The sequence below is a fragment of the Toxotes jaculatrix genome, chromosome 8 (genome assembly GCF_017976425.1).
Source record: "Toxotes jaculatrix isolate fToxJac2 chromosome 8, fToxJac2.pri, whole genome shotgun sequence".
Lineage (NCBI taxonomy): Eukaryota > Metazoa > Chordata > Actinopteri > Toxotidae > Toxotes > Toxotes jaculatrix.
The window spans coordinates 11,627,438-11,644,164 of record NC_054401.1 but is presented as its reverse complement, the minus strand read 5'-3'; the positions used below and the strand labels follow the sequence as shown (position 1 = coordinate 11,644,164).

At 40.9% G+C, this 16,727-nt stretch overlaps 2 protein-coding genes across 8 annotated transcripts; both read right to left on the bottom strand.

Annotated features, from left to right (window-relative positions):
* Nucleotides 1-1,967: 1,967 nt before the first annotated feature.
* Nucleotides 1,968-3,648, bottom strand: LOC121186260 (protein S100-A11-like). The gene is made up of 3 exons (XM_041044946.1): nucleotides 3,592-3,648; nucleotides 3,344-3,478; nucleotides 1,968-2,607 (listed from the first exon to the last, which is right to left on the bottom strand). Exons 2-3 carry the CDS (start codon nucleotides 3,473-3,475, stop codon nucleotides 2,473-2,475), a joined length of 267 nt encoding a protein of 88 aa, XP_040900880.1. The 5' UTR covers nucleotides 3,476-3,478; nucleotides 3,592-3,648; the 3' UTR covers nucleotides 1,968-2,472.
* A 1,709-nt stretch (nucleotides 3,649-5,357) lies between these two features.
* Nucleotides 5,358-15,787, bottom strand: pbxip1b (pre-B-cell leukemia homeobox interacting protein 1b). Of its 7 annotated transcripts, none has more exons than XM_041044890.1 (12): nucleotides 15,651-15,787; nucleotides 13,504-13,580; nucleotides 13,017-13,092; nucleotides 12,635-12,702; nucleotides 11,532-11,943; nucleotides 11,272-11,346; nucleotides 10,181-10,426; nucleotides 9,991-10,014; nucleotides 9,309-9,361; nucleotides 8,869-8,982; nucleotides 8,482-8,716; nucleotides 5,358-8,297 (listed from the first exon to the last, which is right to left on the bottom strand). In XM_041044890.1, exons 2-12 carry the CDS (start codon nucleotides 13,552-13,554, stop codon nucleotides 6,724-6,726), a joined length of 2,928 nt encoding a protein of 975 aa, XP_040900824.1. In that variant the 5' UTR covers nucleotides 13,555-13,580; nucleotides 15,651-15,787; the 3' UTR covers nucleotides 5,358-6,723. The 7 variants fall into 7 exon arrangements, with proteins under 7 accessions (XP_040900824.1, XP_040900825.1, XP_040900830.1 ...); XM_041044891.1 differs by having other exon boundaries at nucleotides 5,358-8,294; XM_041044896.1 differs by having other exon boundaries at nucleotides 5,358-8,294; nucleotides 8,626-8,716.
* Between the last annotated feature and the right edge of the window lie 940 nt (nucleotides 15,788-16,727).

The window sequence follows — 16,727 nt, the reverse complement described above, 5'->3', positions numbered from 1 at the left end:
TTACATATGTGTATGTTATGACCAGGTTATCAAAAGGGTTTTATCCAATTTTTGTATATTTTTAAGGGCCTAAACTTACAGAACTATCCAGAAATACCTTAGTGAAAAAAGCAAGGACTAGAGGAATGAGGATTAGTAATTGTACGCTTTTCCTACTTTTCTATCCTGTTACTTACAATCCATCAGATAAATCTTATCACCCTGTGAGGCAACTACTGCACTAACTAGTTCAGATTAAATGTTTCATGTTAATATGGTGAAAAAGAGGAATCTGGTTCTCTGGCAGAAGTTAAGATCTTTTTTTCTTTTACTTATAAGGTAAATGACTCCTGTTGTCTCTGTAGCTCATTTTTGCACTGTTATGTGTTTTATCTGTGTGCCCTGATTTTATATTTTCTCTGGATGGGTGTCCCTTGCAAAAGAGGTTTCCAATCACAATAGAACTTTAAATAGGCTTGACAAGTACAAACTAGTTTGCAGGTAAGTCAGGTAAGGCCACATAGCCCACCCAACCCACCCCTCTCCACCCCTCTCCACCCCTCCATCAGACACGAGCTGCCACAAAATGTCGGTATAGTCAATCTTCAGTATCACACTGAAAGTCTTTTGAGTCTTAGGATGACCACAGACCACCACGGTTCATTTTTCTGCGCTGGCACCCGATAGTTCATGACTATTGATTATTGACCGACCAGCTCCACTCTGGTAGGTACTGTCACCCCCCCCCCCCCCCTTCCCCCGGCTCGCCCAAAGAGCATGTGACCTGTCATCGCCCCAGGTCGCTTTGTCTCCTCTGCGTCATTGACTACACCAGGTTGAAGATATTCGAGTCTACCGGAGTCTAATCATAACGTTAATAATTCAGATTGATGAGAGCCAAATCGGACTGACATTCTCAATGATCACACTATGACTGTTTAACGGGGCGATAACGGCCACGGTGCATATGCATGCCAAAGCTCGTCAGGATGGTGCGTAACAGAGATGTCAAGGGCTTGCCCCGTGTGCCACATTTACATTTAGCCCTAACTAATCCTGACAATTTGTAGAGCTGCCAGAAGCAGGACTGACACACAACAAATAAATAAGTAAACGTGACTCGAGACTCCGGTTTCTCTTGAAGTGTAAAGGGACTGGGGTTAGATTACCAAGAAGGAGAACCCGATCCCTGTGGCCGCCAAGCTGCGTAATGACAATAGAGACGCTCGCAAATTATACAAAATTGATGACACAGTGAAGAAAATAGGCTAAACTGATCATTTTCGAGTTTGCCCAGAAAAAAAAAAGTTTGGAGTCATCAAAAATCAATCAATCAATACATAATACATAAATAAAAAGAGAATAAAAACAACAACTACTAAAATAAAGTATCCAAAGAATAAGCACAAAATTCATAATCATAATAAACCAGACTCACCGTTAGGACAGGGAACAAAAAGGCAAGAAAGTATCTCAGCAACTGCTCTCTGTCTGTCTCAGAGATCCTCCTCTTCTGTCTTGGGCTGGATTAAGCAGCAACACATATCTTTTCCGTGATTTAGCTTCTCACTCCAGCCAACTTTTTTTTTCATTGTCATAGGGCGTGTGCCTGAGAGAGAAGGAATGCGCAAAGAGGAGCAGCTTGAGCAAGACAGCAACATTTTCTTACAAACATCTCTACTGGTCAGGAAAAGGGTAAACAAGTGTTTATAATGTGGTTTAATACGTTTTCCCCAGTTTCTTAGTCTATCTGTTTAATATTAGAACATCCATATCTGCATTTTTTTTTTTTTTTGGCGCCCTCTTTCTCTCAAGGACGCGTGTCCAAGCGTTCAAAGCTTTCCCAACAAACATGTATTAAAGCCACACCCTGAAACGTTACTCATTAGTGCAAAGAATGGAAAGATGGTGGATACTAGAAAGGAAACTGAAGAGCAGATTAACAAGCGAAGGCTTGAGAAGGCCTGAGAAGGCCTTGATTTTTTAAAAATATATATTTTTTAATTTATAACCAGTTTTAACAAAAAGTCTTGCTCTGCCAACATCACACACCTCAGTTTGTCTCCTGGGGGAAGATGACAAACACTACATTTCCAAGAATCAGACAAGCCAAGAATACATAATGCTTATACACCCACTCTCAGCTTTCAGACAATACACATTCCCATTCAACACCCGCGCAGACCTGTAAGCACAAGCAGCTGTGAGTGCATGTCCGTGTGTGTGTGTGGTAGGAAACTGCCTGGACTGGTTTTAATACTGCTGAAACTGTTGAATAGTATTTTGTGACGGAGTGTGTGCCAGTTTGGCAGCAGCTGGTGAGAGAACTGGGTAAAAAGACAAGGAGACCACTGATAAAAATACAGCATTGAGCAGCTGAAATAGACTTTAGGGTATTTTCCATTTGGCTAATTTCCCTTTTTTTTCAAACTGTGTGGCAGACAGACAAGTCAGTAAGACATGTAGAACTGTAACAGAGTATCTGAGGACACTCTATTGGCTGAACCCCCCATGCTTGCTTGCAAGATGTCCAATCAGCTGCCAGAACTCTAGGAAGTTGAGCTTGCCATCATTGTCCTTGTCCAATGAGCTCATAAGTTGGTCGACAGCTGCAGGGTTGCAACAATTCTGCAGGAAAACAGGATACATATATCAAATATGAAAAACAGCCCTGACAGCCACAGTGGACGATCCAGTTCTTTGATATTACTGGTTATGTATGAATGTGGTGAGATGAGACAGGCTGGCGCCGCTGGCACTGTACATCAGTTAACAAATAACATCAGCAGAAGTGGTTTGGCACGAGGATCTTTGACTCTGTCACCATCTAGTGGCCCTTGTGTTTATTTCAACTCTTCATGTTAGTAGAAACACATGGAATTTTCCACATTTGGAAGAGGCAGCCTGGCATTCTTTATTTAGGCCCCTCTAGATCTGTTACTTTCTACCACTGTGTTCTGGTTAAACAGGCAGAATGAAGACAACATGACCACTACAAGGCAAGACTTCTGACATCTCTGCCAACTCTTTCTTTAAAACAAACTCACTGTTTATGTGCTAACATGAGACATTATATCCTGCTATGTAAGTCACAGGAAGGAGTGAAAACAGTAACATCTTCAAGTACTGTTATTTGACTCATAAGTACAACAAAACCACATGCATTAGAGACTTCCCCCAAGTTAAAGAATGATGACTAACACTTAATTATATGGTGAAAGCAGTAAGAGCCAATGTGGCATCCAGATGATTCCCATTCCAGTATGAACCCACCCTTATGAGTGAGCTATTTCCTGGAAAAACAAAACAAAACAAAACTCAAGTCTATCACTGCATGACTGTTGTTTGTCAACCCAGTCCTTACCTTGACAAAGTTAGGGAGCTCTGATGTGACCAGTCTGTGAAACTCGTCTCTGCTCAGTGTGTCAGAGGAACCATCACTGCCAGCAAACGCCTTGAACTGGGACACCAGCACATTAACAGCAGACTCCATCATGAGCTGAAAGAGAATGTTTCCGGTAAGATAAAAAATGAGAAACTTTGTTCAGTCTCGGACAGAAGAGAAACAACAGCCTTTGAATTAGAATTCAAGCACAAATCATAGTCACTCACCAACTCAGGTATGTTTATAGGTAAATTGTGCCGACACAAGTTTTCCTGGTCTTTTCTAGGCTCCCTCTCCTGGTAAAGAAGATAAAACATTCACTATTTTCTCTATATATTCACAGTTTATGTTCTTAGTGCACTATTCATTGCAACTAGTAAAAAAGTAAACCATACTTGCCAAACACCTTTTTCCATGATGTGATTGTGAACATATCACATTGTGTGCAATTAGTTTAATGTTTTGCTCAGTTCATGCCGATGCATGGACAATAACCTATTTCCATTCCTGTGTATGAGTTTGAAACTGTGGGTGAGGTTGCTGTAGAGAGTAAAAAGAAAGCAATAAATCACAGATAATTGTACTGTCTGTGTTGCAAAAACTTTCGAGAACGAAGTGCTTGGCTTTCACCTTAGAAAAGTCATTTTAATTTAAACCAAACCTCTGACAGGATGTGCACAATTGGAATATTAGGGAGGTAGTTAGTGTTAACAAGCACAATAGCTTTATCCAAACATACCCGCACATTGTTTTCTTGACTCAGCAGTATGACACACACACACACACACACACACACACACACACACACACACACACACACACACACAGTACATGTCCCCATACACCTGAAACAGCAGTCTACACTTCTCCTTAAATTCCCTTGGCCATCATTGAGGAAGGAGAGTACAGTTACTAACACAAAATAAATGGCTAACAGAGAGGACGGAGAAATCTTAGTGCTATACACTGCGGCATAAAAGCATCAGGGTTTTCCACGGGGCACTGGGGTAGTTGATCTTATGATTAATGCTTAGCTGTAGGTGTATTTGTGTCTAAGGACTTGATCGTCTATATTTCAAAACATTATTTATATGTCTTGAATGTCGAGGTTGCCTGCAGTGCCCACTCATCCAGTTTTTGGCCTTGAGAGAAGATGCATTTTATGCTTTAAAAGTTTTGTTTAAAAAAAAAAAAAAAAAAAAAATCAAAAGTGAGTTGAAAACTTGAGGACTTTAAAGTCATACACTCATACAGCAGTGCCAAGGGGCTGATTTACAGCATCACCTTTCACAGACTTTATTAGGCAGTTATTCATTAGAGAAGTCTGCATTAGGGAACATAACTGCATGAAACTTTGAGGTTAAACACAGGCAGCAGGACATGGATGGAGAGATAGGTATGTGTGTTCATGTTTGTGTGAGATATTACCACTGAAGCTGCAATACAGCATATTTACATTGAAGAAGAATGGATATCTATACTCGTATACAATATCTATGTAAGAAATTCAATATTTAAGCAGGTCTGAGAATTAGTTTCAGGTCTAAGACAGGCACAATTATTGACGAACAAAGTAACTAACTCACAGTGACTGAATGCCTTTGTCAAGAAGGTCAAAAAAACTTAACCTCTACCTCACTCTTCGTGTCTTTGCTCTCCTTTTCTTCAGCTATCAGCCACGTTGAAGCTCCGCACATCCAGATGCAAAAAATCTAAAAGGAAGGGACAGAAAAAAACCAAAACAAAACAAAAAGTAACCCCAAGGACACAAAGACATCAGGCTGGACAGGCAATTCATAGACACTCATGTTCTTACAATCTGTCAGGATACAAGTGACAAGCTTTTATACACTCCATTGGCTTTCAACAGAAATTGATAAGTCAGTTGTTCAAAGCAAACAAACAAACAAGCAAAAAACTTTATAAAATTATTATTTAAAAAAAAATCTCTCCATCTTTCCAGCATTGCATTTGTAAATAAAACACAACAAAATTTAGGTAACACTTTTTGAAGATTGCACTGGTGAGAAAAAGAAGACAAAATACATGTTTTTCATCACATGGATGCACCAAATTTATTATTCTGCTCTTATAACAATAATATGGGAAAATATGAACATTCTAACATACAAAGTTCTCTATGCTGCCACAAAATCCACACACTACGTGGTTCTGCATTGTTACCCTCTGAAAAACAATTGCTATGTGGTTGTAGGTTCTTCAATCAGCAACATTTTATAAGTTAGCGTGTAAAAAAAAAAAAGGAAAAATATTTTACTGCTATTTTTGAAAACTATTTCCCATGACTTAAGTGCAATGACCAACTTAATCAATAAAAACAAATGTTACATTCATGATAAAACAATAATTAAGGACATTTTAGTGCACAAGTTCTGTACCTGAAAAGAAACATACATGCTCAACATGTCAATATTTTTATTTATTTATCTTTTGTGCTTTACCTATACCAACCTCTGTAAAATAAGTTAACTGTATTTCTGCATTTCAGCATACTTCTTAAACATGTTTAATGCAATATGTACAAACATTCAAAAAAAAAAAATCAATGCAGATTTCTCTAATTTCTCATAAAATATTATATTTAACTAAACCATTTCAGCAGTTCACATTCAATGCACCCTTTATAAAAAAAAAATGTTAGTGTTTTGAAGGTAATCTGACAAGAATCAGGATAAAGCAATTACTATATAAAGACGGGCCTGATCAGTGGATACGTAAACTTCCAACAGTGCACAGAGCTGTTTGCAGTGGGACAGGTGTAATGACTGCTCAGTAGTTATTCTAGGGATGTGAGTCAAAGCAGAGTAACATCCAACTCGGTCTAACAGACTGAATCTCCCCTATGCAAAGGGAGAAAACAACACTGTCTACAGAACTGACTTTCACACCCATGGATGTTCAACATGAGCTACAGGTGCTCAGTCAGAGATAAAAAGCTGTTTCAAGGGTTTTCTATGGACACAAAGATGAGGTACTGTATGCATTATGCTTTGCTAGTCTCTAGCCACTTCTCTAGTAAGCCCATCCCAAAAAAAATACCTTAAGGTCTGATCTAGATGCAAGCCCTTTCTCTACCACTGTGTACTAAAGTGTGTGTGTGTGCATGCTTGCAGGTGAAATACATAACATCCCCAAAAGAGTGAAATTAAATTAAATGTTGAATCACCAGGACAACAGACGGAAGTGGTAAAATCAGATCCTGTAAAAAAGGATGACAGTGTGATAAATGCATACTTGAAAGCATTTTTTGTCCAATGACAAGTGTTCCCTTCGAATGACCCCTCATCTGTCATGACTCCTTTAAGCTACTTTTGACAGATCCATCAGTTTTTTTCACTTCAGCCACGTCCTCGCCCACTCTCCTTCCTCCATTCCCCTTTGATTCTCTCCACTTTCTCTCCAGCTCCTGGCACTGAAAACTTTTTCATGACTTCTCTTTCAAACTCCTCCATTTCTTCCTCTATGGCGCTATCCTCCTCCTCTTCCTCATTCTCATCCCCTTCCACCATGTCTTCCAGAATATCTCCCACATTCTCCACAAAATCTTGAAAGCTCATCTGGTCATGAACAAAGACTCCGTCCTTGAAGAACTCGGCAGCCAGCTTCTTGAGCTCCTCTCTTTTGGAAGCATCCACTCCCACCTCCTCTGCCTTTGCTAGGTACGTTTGGAGGATGGCCTCAAACTCAGGGAAGGGAACAGGAAGCAGTCCCTCAGCCTGAGCGCAGGTCTCCAATGAGTTACAGTGTTGTGGTGGTTTGGGGCTGTGCTGGAGCCGGTCTCTCTGCTGGGCCCAGTACTCAGGCTGCTTGATGGAGGGTTGGCGGTGCGTGTGGGGGGCCTTCCTGTCTCCCCACACATGCTCTTCGTGGTGGTCATGGTGGTGATTACCAGAAAATATGTGCTCATCTTTGTGTTTTTGTGAGCTTGGTTTGTCCTTCTTCCAGTCTCCGTTGTGGCTTTTCTCTTTCTGTCCTTTCTTCCACTCTTCCTCTTTCTTTTCCCACGGTTTCCTCTCACCCTTCCTCTTCCATTCCTTATCATCTTTACCATTTTTACTCTTCCACTCGTTCTCATTCCACTGTTTCCTCTCATCCTTCCCCTTCTTTTCTTTACCAGGATTCTTGCCGTGATTTTCGTTCTCGTCCCACTGTTTCCTTTCAGCCTTTCCTTTCCCTTCCTTACCATTTTTACCCCTCCACTCACCATCTTTCTTCCACTCTTTCTTCTCTTTTTCTTTCCAATCTCTCTTCTCCCATTTCTCTTTGCCACTTTCCTTGAAGCCATCTTTCACTTTCTTCCACTCCTTCTCGCCCTTCCATTCTTCCTTTCCCTTGTGCTTCTCTCCATGGTCCTTTACTCCCTTCCAATCCTTCTTCTCCTCCTTACCCTTTGAATGTTTACCCTCATTCACTTTCTCATGCTTTGACTTTTTCCAGTCTTTCTCTTCCTTCCAATCTTTTCTCTCACTCTTTTCTATCCACTCCTTCTTCCCTTCCTTAGCCTTCCATGGCTTTCCTTCATCACCTCTGCTCACCTTTTCTTTCTTCCACTCTTTCTCCTTCCATTGTTTTGTCTCATCACTGTGCTTCTTCTGCTTACCTTCCTTATCTTTTCCCTTATCAAATTTTCCTTGCTCAACTTTTCCCTTTTTCCGTTCTGCCTTGCCTCCATCTTTGCGCTCCCTTTTCTCTCCTTCCTTCCATTCAGATTTTTCTCTCTCTTTCCACTCCTTCTTTTCGCCAATGTCATATTTTTCCTTCTTCCAAAACGTCTTCTTCTCCTTCTGGTCATTCCATGGCTTCACAGACTGTCTCTCTGCAGTTCCAGCTGTGTCCTGCCTGCTGTCCTCTGGTGGGGCACTAGGGGGCGACATAGTGGGCTTCAAAGGTGCTTGAGCTGCTTCAGTGGCTGCTGAAGGAAACACACGTAGTTGTTACAACTACAAAGATGAATGGTGAGAAACCAAGTGAGAAAACAGAAGAAGAATAAAGGACAAAATGTCCTACACTTGAAGCTTGAAAATAACTATCATCCTTCTACATCTTCTACCCTCTGTCATGTCCCCTCCCTACCTCCTCCCTCTGTCTCTCTGTACCTGAGGAGAGTTTCAATTCAGTCACAGTCGATCTCAGTGTTTCTAGTTCTTTCTGTAGGGCCGGGAGAGACTCCAGCTCTCTCTTCATCCTTTCATTCTCTTTCTGAAGAACAGGGAGAGAGGCCGTCTCTGTCTTCAACCTACTGTTTTCCTTCTCCACCTCCTCCCACCGCAGCCGCTCCTTTTCTCCCTCTGCTGCCTGTCCCTTGGCTACTTTTAGCTCTTCTTTCTGTGCCTGTTTAAAGAAAAAGAACAGGGAAAGAGGGCCCTATGAGAATATTACACACTCAGTGTATACTGCACGCACACGCACACACGCACACACACACGCACGCACGCATGCACACACACACACAGAGGAGAAAAAGAGACAGAATGGAGTCACACCTGAAGTTGGGCCTGAAGCACAGAAATCTGCTGGTTCCCTTTGGCTAACTTATTTAGAAGCTCTGTACTGTCAGCATCCAAGGGTGGAGGAGGAACCTCTGGATTGAGCCACTCCTGTCAACAAATTGCACACACAGTACAACAAAATGGCAAGGCTTTAGTGGACTGGCTTGTCGAGAAGTGAGAGAACAGTGCGTGTTGATGAAATGGGAAAGAAGAGAAGTCCAGAGTAGCACAGTTGGTAGACAATAGCAGCAGTAACGCTGCCAGCATTGTGGGTGGTCTCCTACTGAGCATATCACACTAAAAATTCATGCTGTGGTACTCATTATACTTCTCCACAATATAACAGTAATATATAATGAATAAAAGTTAAGACTAGAAAGCACAGACAGAACAGAGGGAGAAAAAAAGAAATGAAAAATTGACGTCAGACTGACCTGTTTTCTTGGTACCTCTGAATCTTTCAGTTCTCTTGTACCGTAGTCACTCTCTGCAAATCATTATGCAAAGCTTTATTTCAAAATACACTGCTAAAGAACCCAAGCAGAAGCTTTACACTCCATTGCTTATTAATGAAAACAGTGGCACTGACCCAAACAAAAATCAAGGCAACAAAATGTGTAAGTGAGGACATACATACTGCATAATTTCATTAAAATCAAAATGAAAGGTTAGGTACAATATCTTCATTGCTGGTTGAAAACCTTGTATCTCCAATTTTAACGATTTGCATTTTCAACTTCTATGTTATCCTCTATGTTTCTGCAACATTATTATGTTGATCATGCAAAGAAAAATCCATAAAAACCTAAAAGACTCCTAAAAGATTAGAAAAGGCACGGTGGTCAAGCTAAAGCTTTTGGTTCACATGGCAATGATGTGGTACAAGGTTTTCATTTACCAACAGCAAATAAGCCTCATGGCAAAAGTGCATGAATCATTCTCTCCCTCTTGTTCACACACATTTAAATGCGGGCAGTGCTTTGAAGATTCACTTTTAAAAAGTGTCAAGAGCAGAACTGTCTCATTCTGCATGCACACTCACACATGCAAACGCATGCTGTCGGCATGAAAGCACTCATTCATTCACTCATGCACACACACAAACAACCAACCTACCCTCATCCAGGTCCATGAAGACACCTGCAGGTATAATACACCTCAGTCGCAAAGTGCCATTTACCTATTCCACTGCTAGCACCACTTTCCTCTATCTAACCTCACTTTAACATCTTAAAATCCATATAAACGAACATGGGAATTTGGATGCAGTGTTAACCTTCTCAACGTGTCAAACGGTGACGCCTACCTGAGAAAAAGATGGTGCCGAGGCCTAACAGAATGACAGCACCGAGGATGCACTTGTTCACAGAGAACCCGCTGTCTTCATCTCGCTGTGGCAGCTGAAACTCTTCCTCTCCTTCTTCTTCCTCCTCTGCCCTTCCGATCCGTTCCAGAGCTGCTAAGAGAGACCTCCTCCTCCTCACCTCTGGCTCTCCCCCCTCCTCTGTCTTCTCAGTCTTCTCCTCACCCACCTCTGAATCCACGGGGGACGCTGGAGCAGTATAGGAAAGAGTATGAAAAGCTATTTTTAAAGTATATCTTGACAATTATGTTGCAATTTGCAGGTTTAATCTATTTTATGGGTACCCCTAAGGCATAACTGGTGAAAACAGCGGATCATTTACTTTGTAGGTATCCATTAGACAGTTTTATTTTCTGACATTTATTATTTTAAAGCAAAGCTGTTGCACATCATTGGGCACAAATTTGCTCTTGCACTTACAGAGTTGATATTAGATTGCACAGTTAATTGTAGCTCTTCCCCATTTAGTGGATGCAGTGTTCCTTCCTGTGCGAGCACTCTGGTGCTGTAACTGGTCTGATCCCGCAGAATGACACAAAACTCCTCATGGGAGGAAAGACTTGCTTCTTTATTGGCTCTGCTGTGCATGGCACACTGGTTAATTTGCTGCATTGCCATTCCTTATTTTCCATTACACTGCTTAAAAAAGGTTTACTCTCAAATAAGTAGTCTGGGAAGCGATTCAAATGCTTCATTTTGGAACTTCTGGGACCTTGAACCTTGAGTTTAAACTGTTCCAAACTATCTGCATCCCATTTTATTGTTAAAGAGAAATGGTACTATAAACTGGCAATGCAAAGAACGCAAAGACACGGAACTCATATTGGTAAACAATGTATGTATGAAACAATGCACAACAGAGCAAAAGAAGACTCATTCTTTAATGCTGTAGTGACACAAAGAGCTGCAGACCAAAAACTGCACACTGCAGAAAAACTGTAGAGGGCCCAGTCCCTCCAAAGCCAGTTTTACTTCTGCAGTGTGTCATGCAAAAAAAAAACTTTCTCTGTCACAACATGCTCCCTTCCTCATACCAACCACAGCCTCTCCAGACAACTTCCTGGCCCAGATACTGAACAAGTCCATTACCAGCTGGTCCACCAAGTACACTTCAAACACAAACAGTACATTTGGCTTAGTCTCCAAAAAAAAAAACCCAAACAAACAAAGAAAAAGGAAAGGATACAGGCATACCACGTAATGATCTTTGCCATGTATATGACTACACATAACAAAAACTGGTGCTGAGGTTATTATAATATTAATGAAATAATGACCTGAGTGCTGTTCATACCTGCCTGTTTCCCTAAGTCCGTCGTCCTTGGTAACAGGTCTGACTCCTCCCCTTCCTGTTGTAGCTCTTCCCCATTTAGTGGATGTAATGTACCTTCCTGTGCGAGCCTCTCTTCTTCTTGAGTAAACTCCACCCCTCCCAGAGTCTCTGTGCTCAGCAGTGAAGCTGGGGGTTCATCGGGGGAGGGGGTTATGTGGGTGTAGGAGTCAGAAAATGAATCAGGATCGGGGCTGGACTGCACCGGGCCCTCAGGTAGGCCCTCTGACTGGCTGAGTGCATCACTGCCGGGAGCAAAGCTGCCAGAGACTTCCAAAGAAGTGGGAACAGGGGCATCAGTGACGGCTGTGGGCACGGAGGTGTGCTGCTCTGTGCTTGTGTCTCCACTTAGCTCTGCTGTTTTTTCTTCTGACACCTGGAATCAGGTCATTACAATTCATTAGGGTATAACACTGTCACTCTGAGGTTTTAGGGCACCCTATATTTTAGCATTTTTAGTTTAAGCTCAAGAAAAGCACATAATTCAAAAACAAAAGTCTAACATTTTGGGAAATATGGTTATTTGCTTATGCCGCTAAGAGCATTTCCAAACATGTTGAACTATTCCTTTAACTTTAATAAACATTTACAAACTAAGTTTTGTGAACAGTCTTTAATAAAGCACTTGCTTAAAAAAATCAATCAATAAATAAATAAATAAATAAGCGCATTCTCTTTCTTTCTATAATTCTCTAAACGGAAATTCTGTTGGCACAGGAAAGTTAACAAACTTGAACATTGTTTTATAACTCCATCTAGAAACTGTGGCCTGGTAACAGCTGAAATGAGCCATCTTCTAGGAATTAACATGTAGTTATGGGGGTGATAATGTGGCTGCACAGCCTCTAACCATTCAGAATTACATACACCTGTAGGCTATAGCATAAGCAGTTTAAAATATACTGTATATCCTCTGAGCACATGAGTGAATATATTCACCCAAACTGTGGTATAATCACAAAATAAAAGACAGTAGAATGCTTTTCTAGGCCATTCATAGCTAAATATTCAGCTAAGCTGTGTAACAAATATAACATGCTAGAAAATGATGTGTATTGCTGTTTTACCAGGTGTTGCTCCACAGGGGACCCCTCTGCAGATGCTGCTCCCTCTGCAGGCTGGTTTGCCCCAGAGCCTGGCTCATCACACAAAGACACAGGAGGCAAGAAGGGAGATTTTTAGAGCACTAGTTTAACATATTTCTATTGTGACTATTTGAAATAGAGCAATTCTGACTTGGGACACCAGTGCGAACATGCGAAATGATAAGCAGGGGATGATGTGGTTTATTAGTTTTCACATTAACTTCTCTGTATTCAAAGGGTTAAAATAAGCAAGTAAATGGGATAAAAGCCAGATATTATAATAAGGTTGTAGGGTACATATATGTTTTTCTTTCTAAGCCTTAAATAATCCCACAATTATCCTCAAATGTATTGTGAAAAACACCTGCTGCAGATGTAAGGCTTTCTTCATGGTGCTCTGTTCCCTCTGCTAAAGGTCTCAGGGTTTCAGCGACAGTCTCCTAATACAAACAAACAACAGACAGTCAAAGGACCCAAACAAACATATAAGTAAATGTGAACATTCAGTCTTTTACTTGTTTCTGAACAGCAGTAGCGATGAGCATAACTCTCTTTAACAACAGCTACAGCTACAGCTAAAGTGCCCCTGAGCAAGCCAGAGAGCACGTGTGTTTAACCAGCCCTTAGGTCAGTGATTTCTAAAACCAGTTTGTCTTTCTGAATAATAGTTAAATCTGGGAAAAGGCAAGAAACACAGACAGTCTTATTACAGAAACCTATTTCATATTCAGGTGACCCAAAAGAAAATCAATTGGGACAAGGAGTTGTCTTTTTTAAAAATAATGCATTTTCATTGAGGTCATGCACAGTGACTCCACATATTCCTATGCTCTTTACAAGTGTGGTTATACCTCAGGAGTGAGGATGGTCCAGCTGTTGTTAGCACTGCTGCCGCCAGACATGGCCCACTGGAGGCTTTGTCTGTCTCCTGCAACACAAGAAGAACATAAAGAACAGATTAAATGATTAATAGTAGTTCACAGACAAGAAATCGAATCAAGGCCCTATTCTCCTCTGAGCCGCCATACCCCATGAATCATAGCTGGCTCCATGATAAATTCTGAATTTTAAAGATGGCAGAGTGGGAAAAAAAAACAGGATTTTGGTTTGTCATCAGCGCACTTACTGAAGCCACAGTTAGCAACCCCAAGTGAGCAGCAGGTGTATTGTTCAGAGGCCTGCTGCTACTGCCAAAAATAGGGTGACAGTGTGAGGACTGCAGCTTTAAGAATTTTACATCCTTTGTTTACACATGCACAGGATTTGAATATATGCCTTTGCTTTTCAGCCTCACCCATTCTGCCAATAAAGGACCTACTGTACCACGTTGTTAAGTCATTGATGTGTGAGTGTCTATGTGTGCAGGAAGTCCTATTCCCTGGGAGCATTCAGTTCTTCATTAGTAGTTTGTGTGTGTGTTGTGGGCCCTTTTGATCACCCTGGCTTTTGACTAGCTGGGAAATGTTTTGGCAGAGACACGGGTAACTAAGGCTGGCACTGTTCCGGAGATAGAGGGAGCAGAATGGGCTATCCATTTCAAAGCTACTGCTCTGTTAAATGTCTACAAAATGCTACATTTCAACTGTATATACTTAAACACCGCACAGAAATAACAAATATTAATGTAAAATGAAGACTTGGTGGAATCATTCTTGTCTGCCTCTGTGGTAATGTATCTGCCCAACAAAACTTCTTGAACACAGGCTGACATTTCAGTTTTGCCAAGAAGTCATATAAAAGTGTCAGACAGGTATTACATCTTTAAAAAGCCATTCCTTTCAAACAGCAGAGGATGACATAACAGAGACGCATATTTATTATGTGTAGTCTGGCTTTCTTCTGTGAATACGGAAAGAACAAACCACTTAAGTTGACACCACGCTGTCTGAGTAATGACACACTTCACTCCCCAAATTCAATTCTCTCTCAGCTCCGCAATTTAGGTCTCCTAATCCAGTGCCTCCCAAGAGAAGTCTACTGAATCTAGCCTAGGGCCCAAGGCATTGTGGAGCATATAGTGGAATGGTTTAAATAGATACCAGCTAAATATAGCTACCAAGAGATTGAGCAGAGACAGAGAGAGGGAGCATGCAGAAGATGGCCATGGGGAACACAACGGAGGAGGCGATGTATTTTAAGGACGGTTTTAAAAGGATTATTTTAAATGCACCAAAAAGCCAACGGCTTTTAACAGGGGAAAAAATCATTTTCACTGCCTTGTTGTCTGGTCTTACTATCTGATCCTTATGAGCAATTTCTAATTTAACCTTTAAAGCTGTTGTTTTAGGAGGCGGGGTTACACCATACCTTAACTTTGCAGATACTTGATACCCTGCCTGATCTCTGTTTACTAATACATCCTCAAACAAACAAACAAAAAACCCTTAAATTGCTAAAGAAAACATTTAGCCACGTTTTCTTTTCTTGAACAAAAATACAACCAAATACATGGTTACAGCTGCAGGCCTGATCTTATCATCTTGGTCTCAGCAAGGGAAAAAAAATACCAAAAAAGGTAAAGAGAATAATCCACAGGACAGGCCACCAGGACAGCAATGTTAAGCTGCAAGGAGAAGCACCATAACCAGCTTGTTCACAGCAGTTCACACACCAACTCACCAACAAAGAAGGGAGTTTATCAAAGTATAATGCACACATGCTGTTTTGAGTCGAAGAGTAAAGTCTGTGACAGGAAATGTCATATGGCGATGGGCTCGAGGGAAAATAAAACGTAACGCCATTTTAAACTCAGAAATATATCGTCTTAAACCTGCTAGTAAGTGAAATTACTCAACGTTTCAAGCAACACAAGAGTTGTACACATGAAGAATTAAAAACAAAACTTTCCGCGTCGCAAGAGTCAATCGAGCAACCAGGAAAAAGTGAATGAAACGACGTTGGCGACGCAAGGGAAGAAAAAAAACACAACAGAACAGACGTTGTTTCTTTGTCTTAAAAAAATACTTCTCAGTTACATTCAAATTCAGGTCATTCTTACCGTGGTCCGTCGCTTTACTTCAGACCCCACAGTCTGTCACAGACACAGCAGACACTTCTGAGTCTTCCCATCCAACTTGGGAACTTAGAACGTGCCTCCAGAACTTGATGATCCACACGCGTCTCTTCCAATCACAGGCAGCGTGTTCTCTGGTCCCGCCTCTTTTGATCCAGCCTGACCAATAGCAATGCGGCGTCAATGTGCTTCACTGGGAAGGCTTCCAAGTTGATCGACACATGCAGGTGATAAGTTTTTTTTTTTTTTCTTTTTTCAAATAAACTCAGTCCTCATCATTTAGCACTGGTAGTCCACAAGCTTGGGTTGATTCCAGGTTGATATTTTAGATCGCAATATCCTCCTTTCCCATTTAAAACAGCTCATAAAATTGATCCTGTGATTTTATTCAGTTCACAAATCATGAAATGGGCCTCTACAAAGACAAGCTACTTTACAAACTTTGTCAAATTAGATAAATACAAGCAATAAAGTCTGAATAAAGGCACATAAGAGCCATAAGAGTACATATACACCAAAACCAATTTTTTTTCTCTTTTTCTAGCTGTACATATGTTAAATTAATTTAAACAAAATGAATAAAATGCAGACATAAAGGTAATATTTTTCTATTCATTAGTTCCTTTATTCAATGCCACACCAGTTTTTCTTGTACAGTGAAGGGGAGGGGAGCCATTCCTCCAGATCTTGGATCAGCAGGGTTCAGTTCAGCAAACTATGAATCCACTGAACACTTGTAGCATCTGAAAGTGTTTCCTGAAAACCCAAAAGGAGCACCCTATAAACCCTGAAAAACAGGAATAAAAAAAATATGTGTATGGCCTTTAAACTGTTTTATGATTCAGTAAACCTGTTCCCCAATGATAGTGATAATAGTGTGTAACAGCATTATATTTATTGGAGATTTTAATGCACTATATACTGAGATGGTAGATTGTTGTCATATGAGACTAGACTCATACTTGCCAATGCTTTGCCCGCACCGCTGATCAAACACTCCATTTCTGATGAAATAAAAGCTGGTTGAAATTACACTATAGGAGCCGCCAGAGAAACAGGGAA

Coding starts and splice junctions, on each gene's coding strand:
- LOC121186260 (XM_041044946.1), bottom strand. CDS start 3,475: ATGATGGAGTCTGCTGTTAATGTGCTGGTGTCCCAGTTCAAGGCGTTT. Junction 2,608..3,343: donor AGCTCCCTAACTTTGTCAAG/GTAAGGACTGGG, acceptor GTTTTCCTGCAG/AATTGTTGCAACCCTGCAGC.
- pbxip1b (XM_041044890.1), bottom strand. CDS start 13,554: ATGTCTGGCGGCAGCAGTGCTAACAACAGCTGGACCATCCTCACTCCT. Junction 8,717..8,868: donor TGCTTCAGGCCCAACTTCAG/GTGTGACTCCAT, acceptor TTCTTTAAACAG/GCACAGAAAGAAGAGCTAAA. Junction 8,298..8,481: donor TGAATTGAAACTCTCCTCAG/GTACAGAGAGAC, acceptor TGTTTCCTTCAG/CAGCCACTGAAGCAGCTCAA.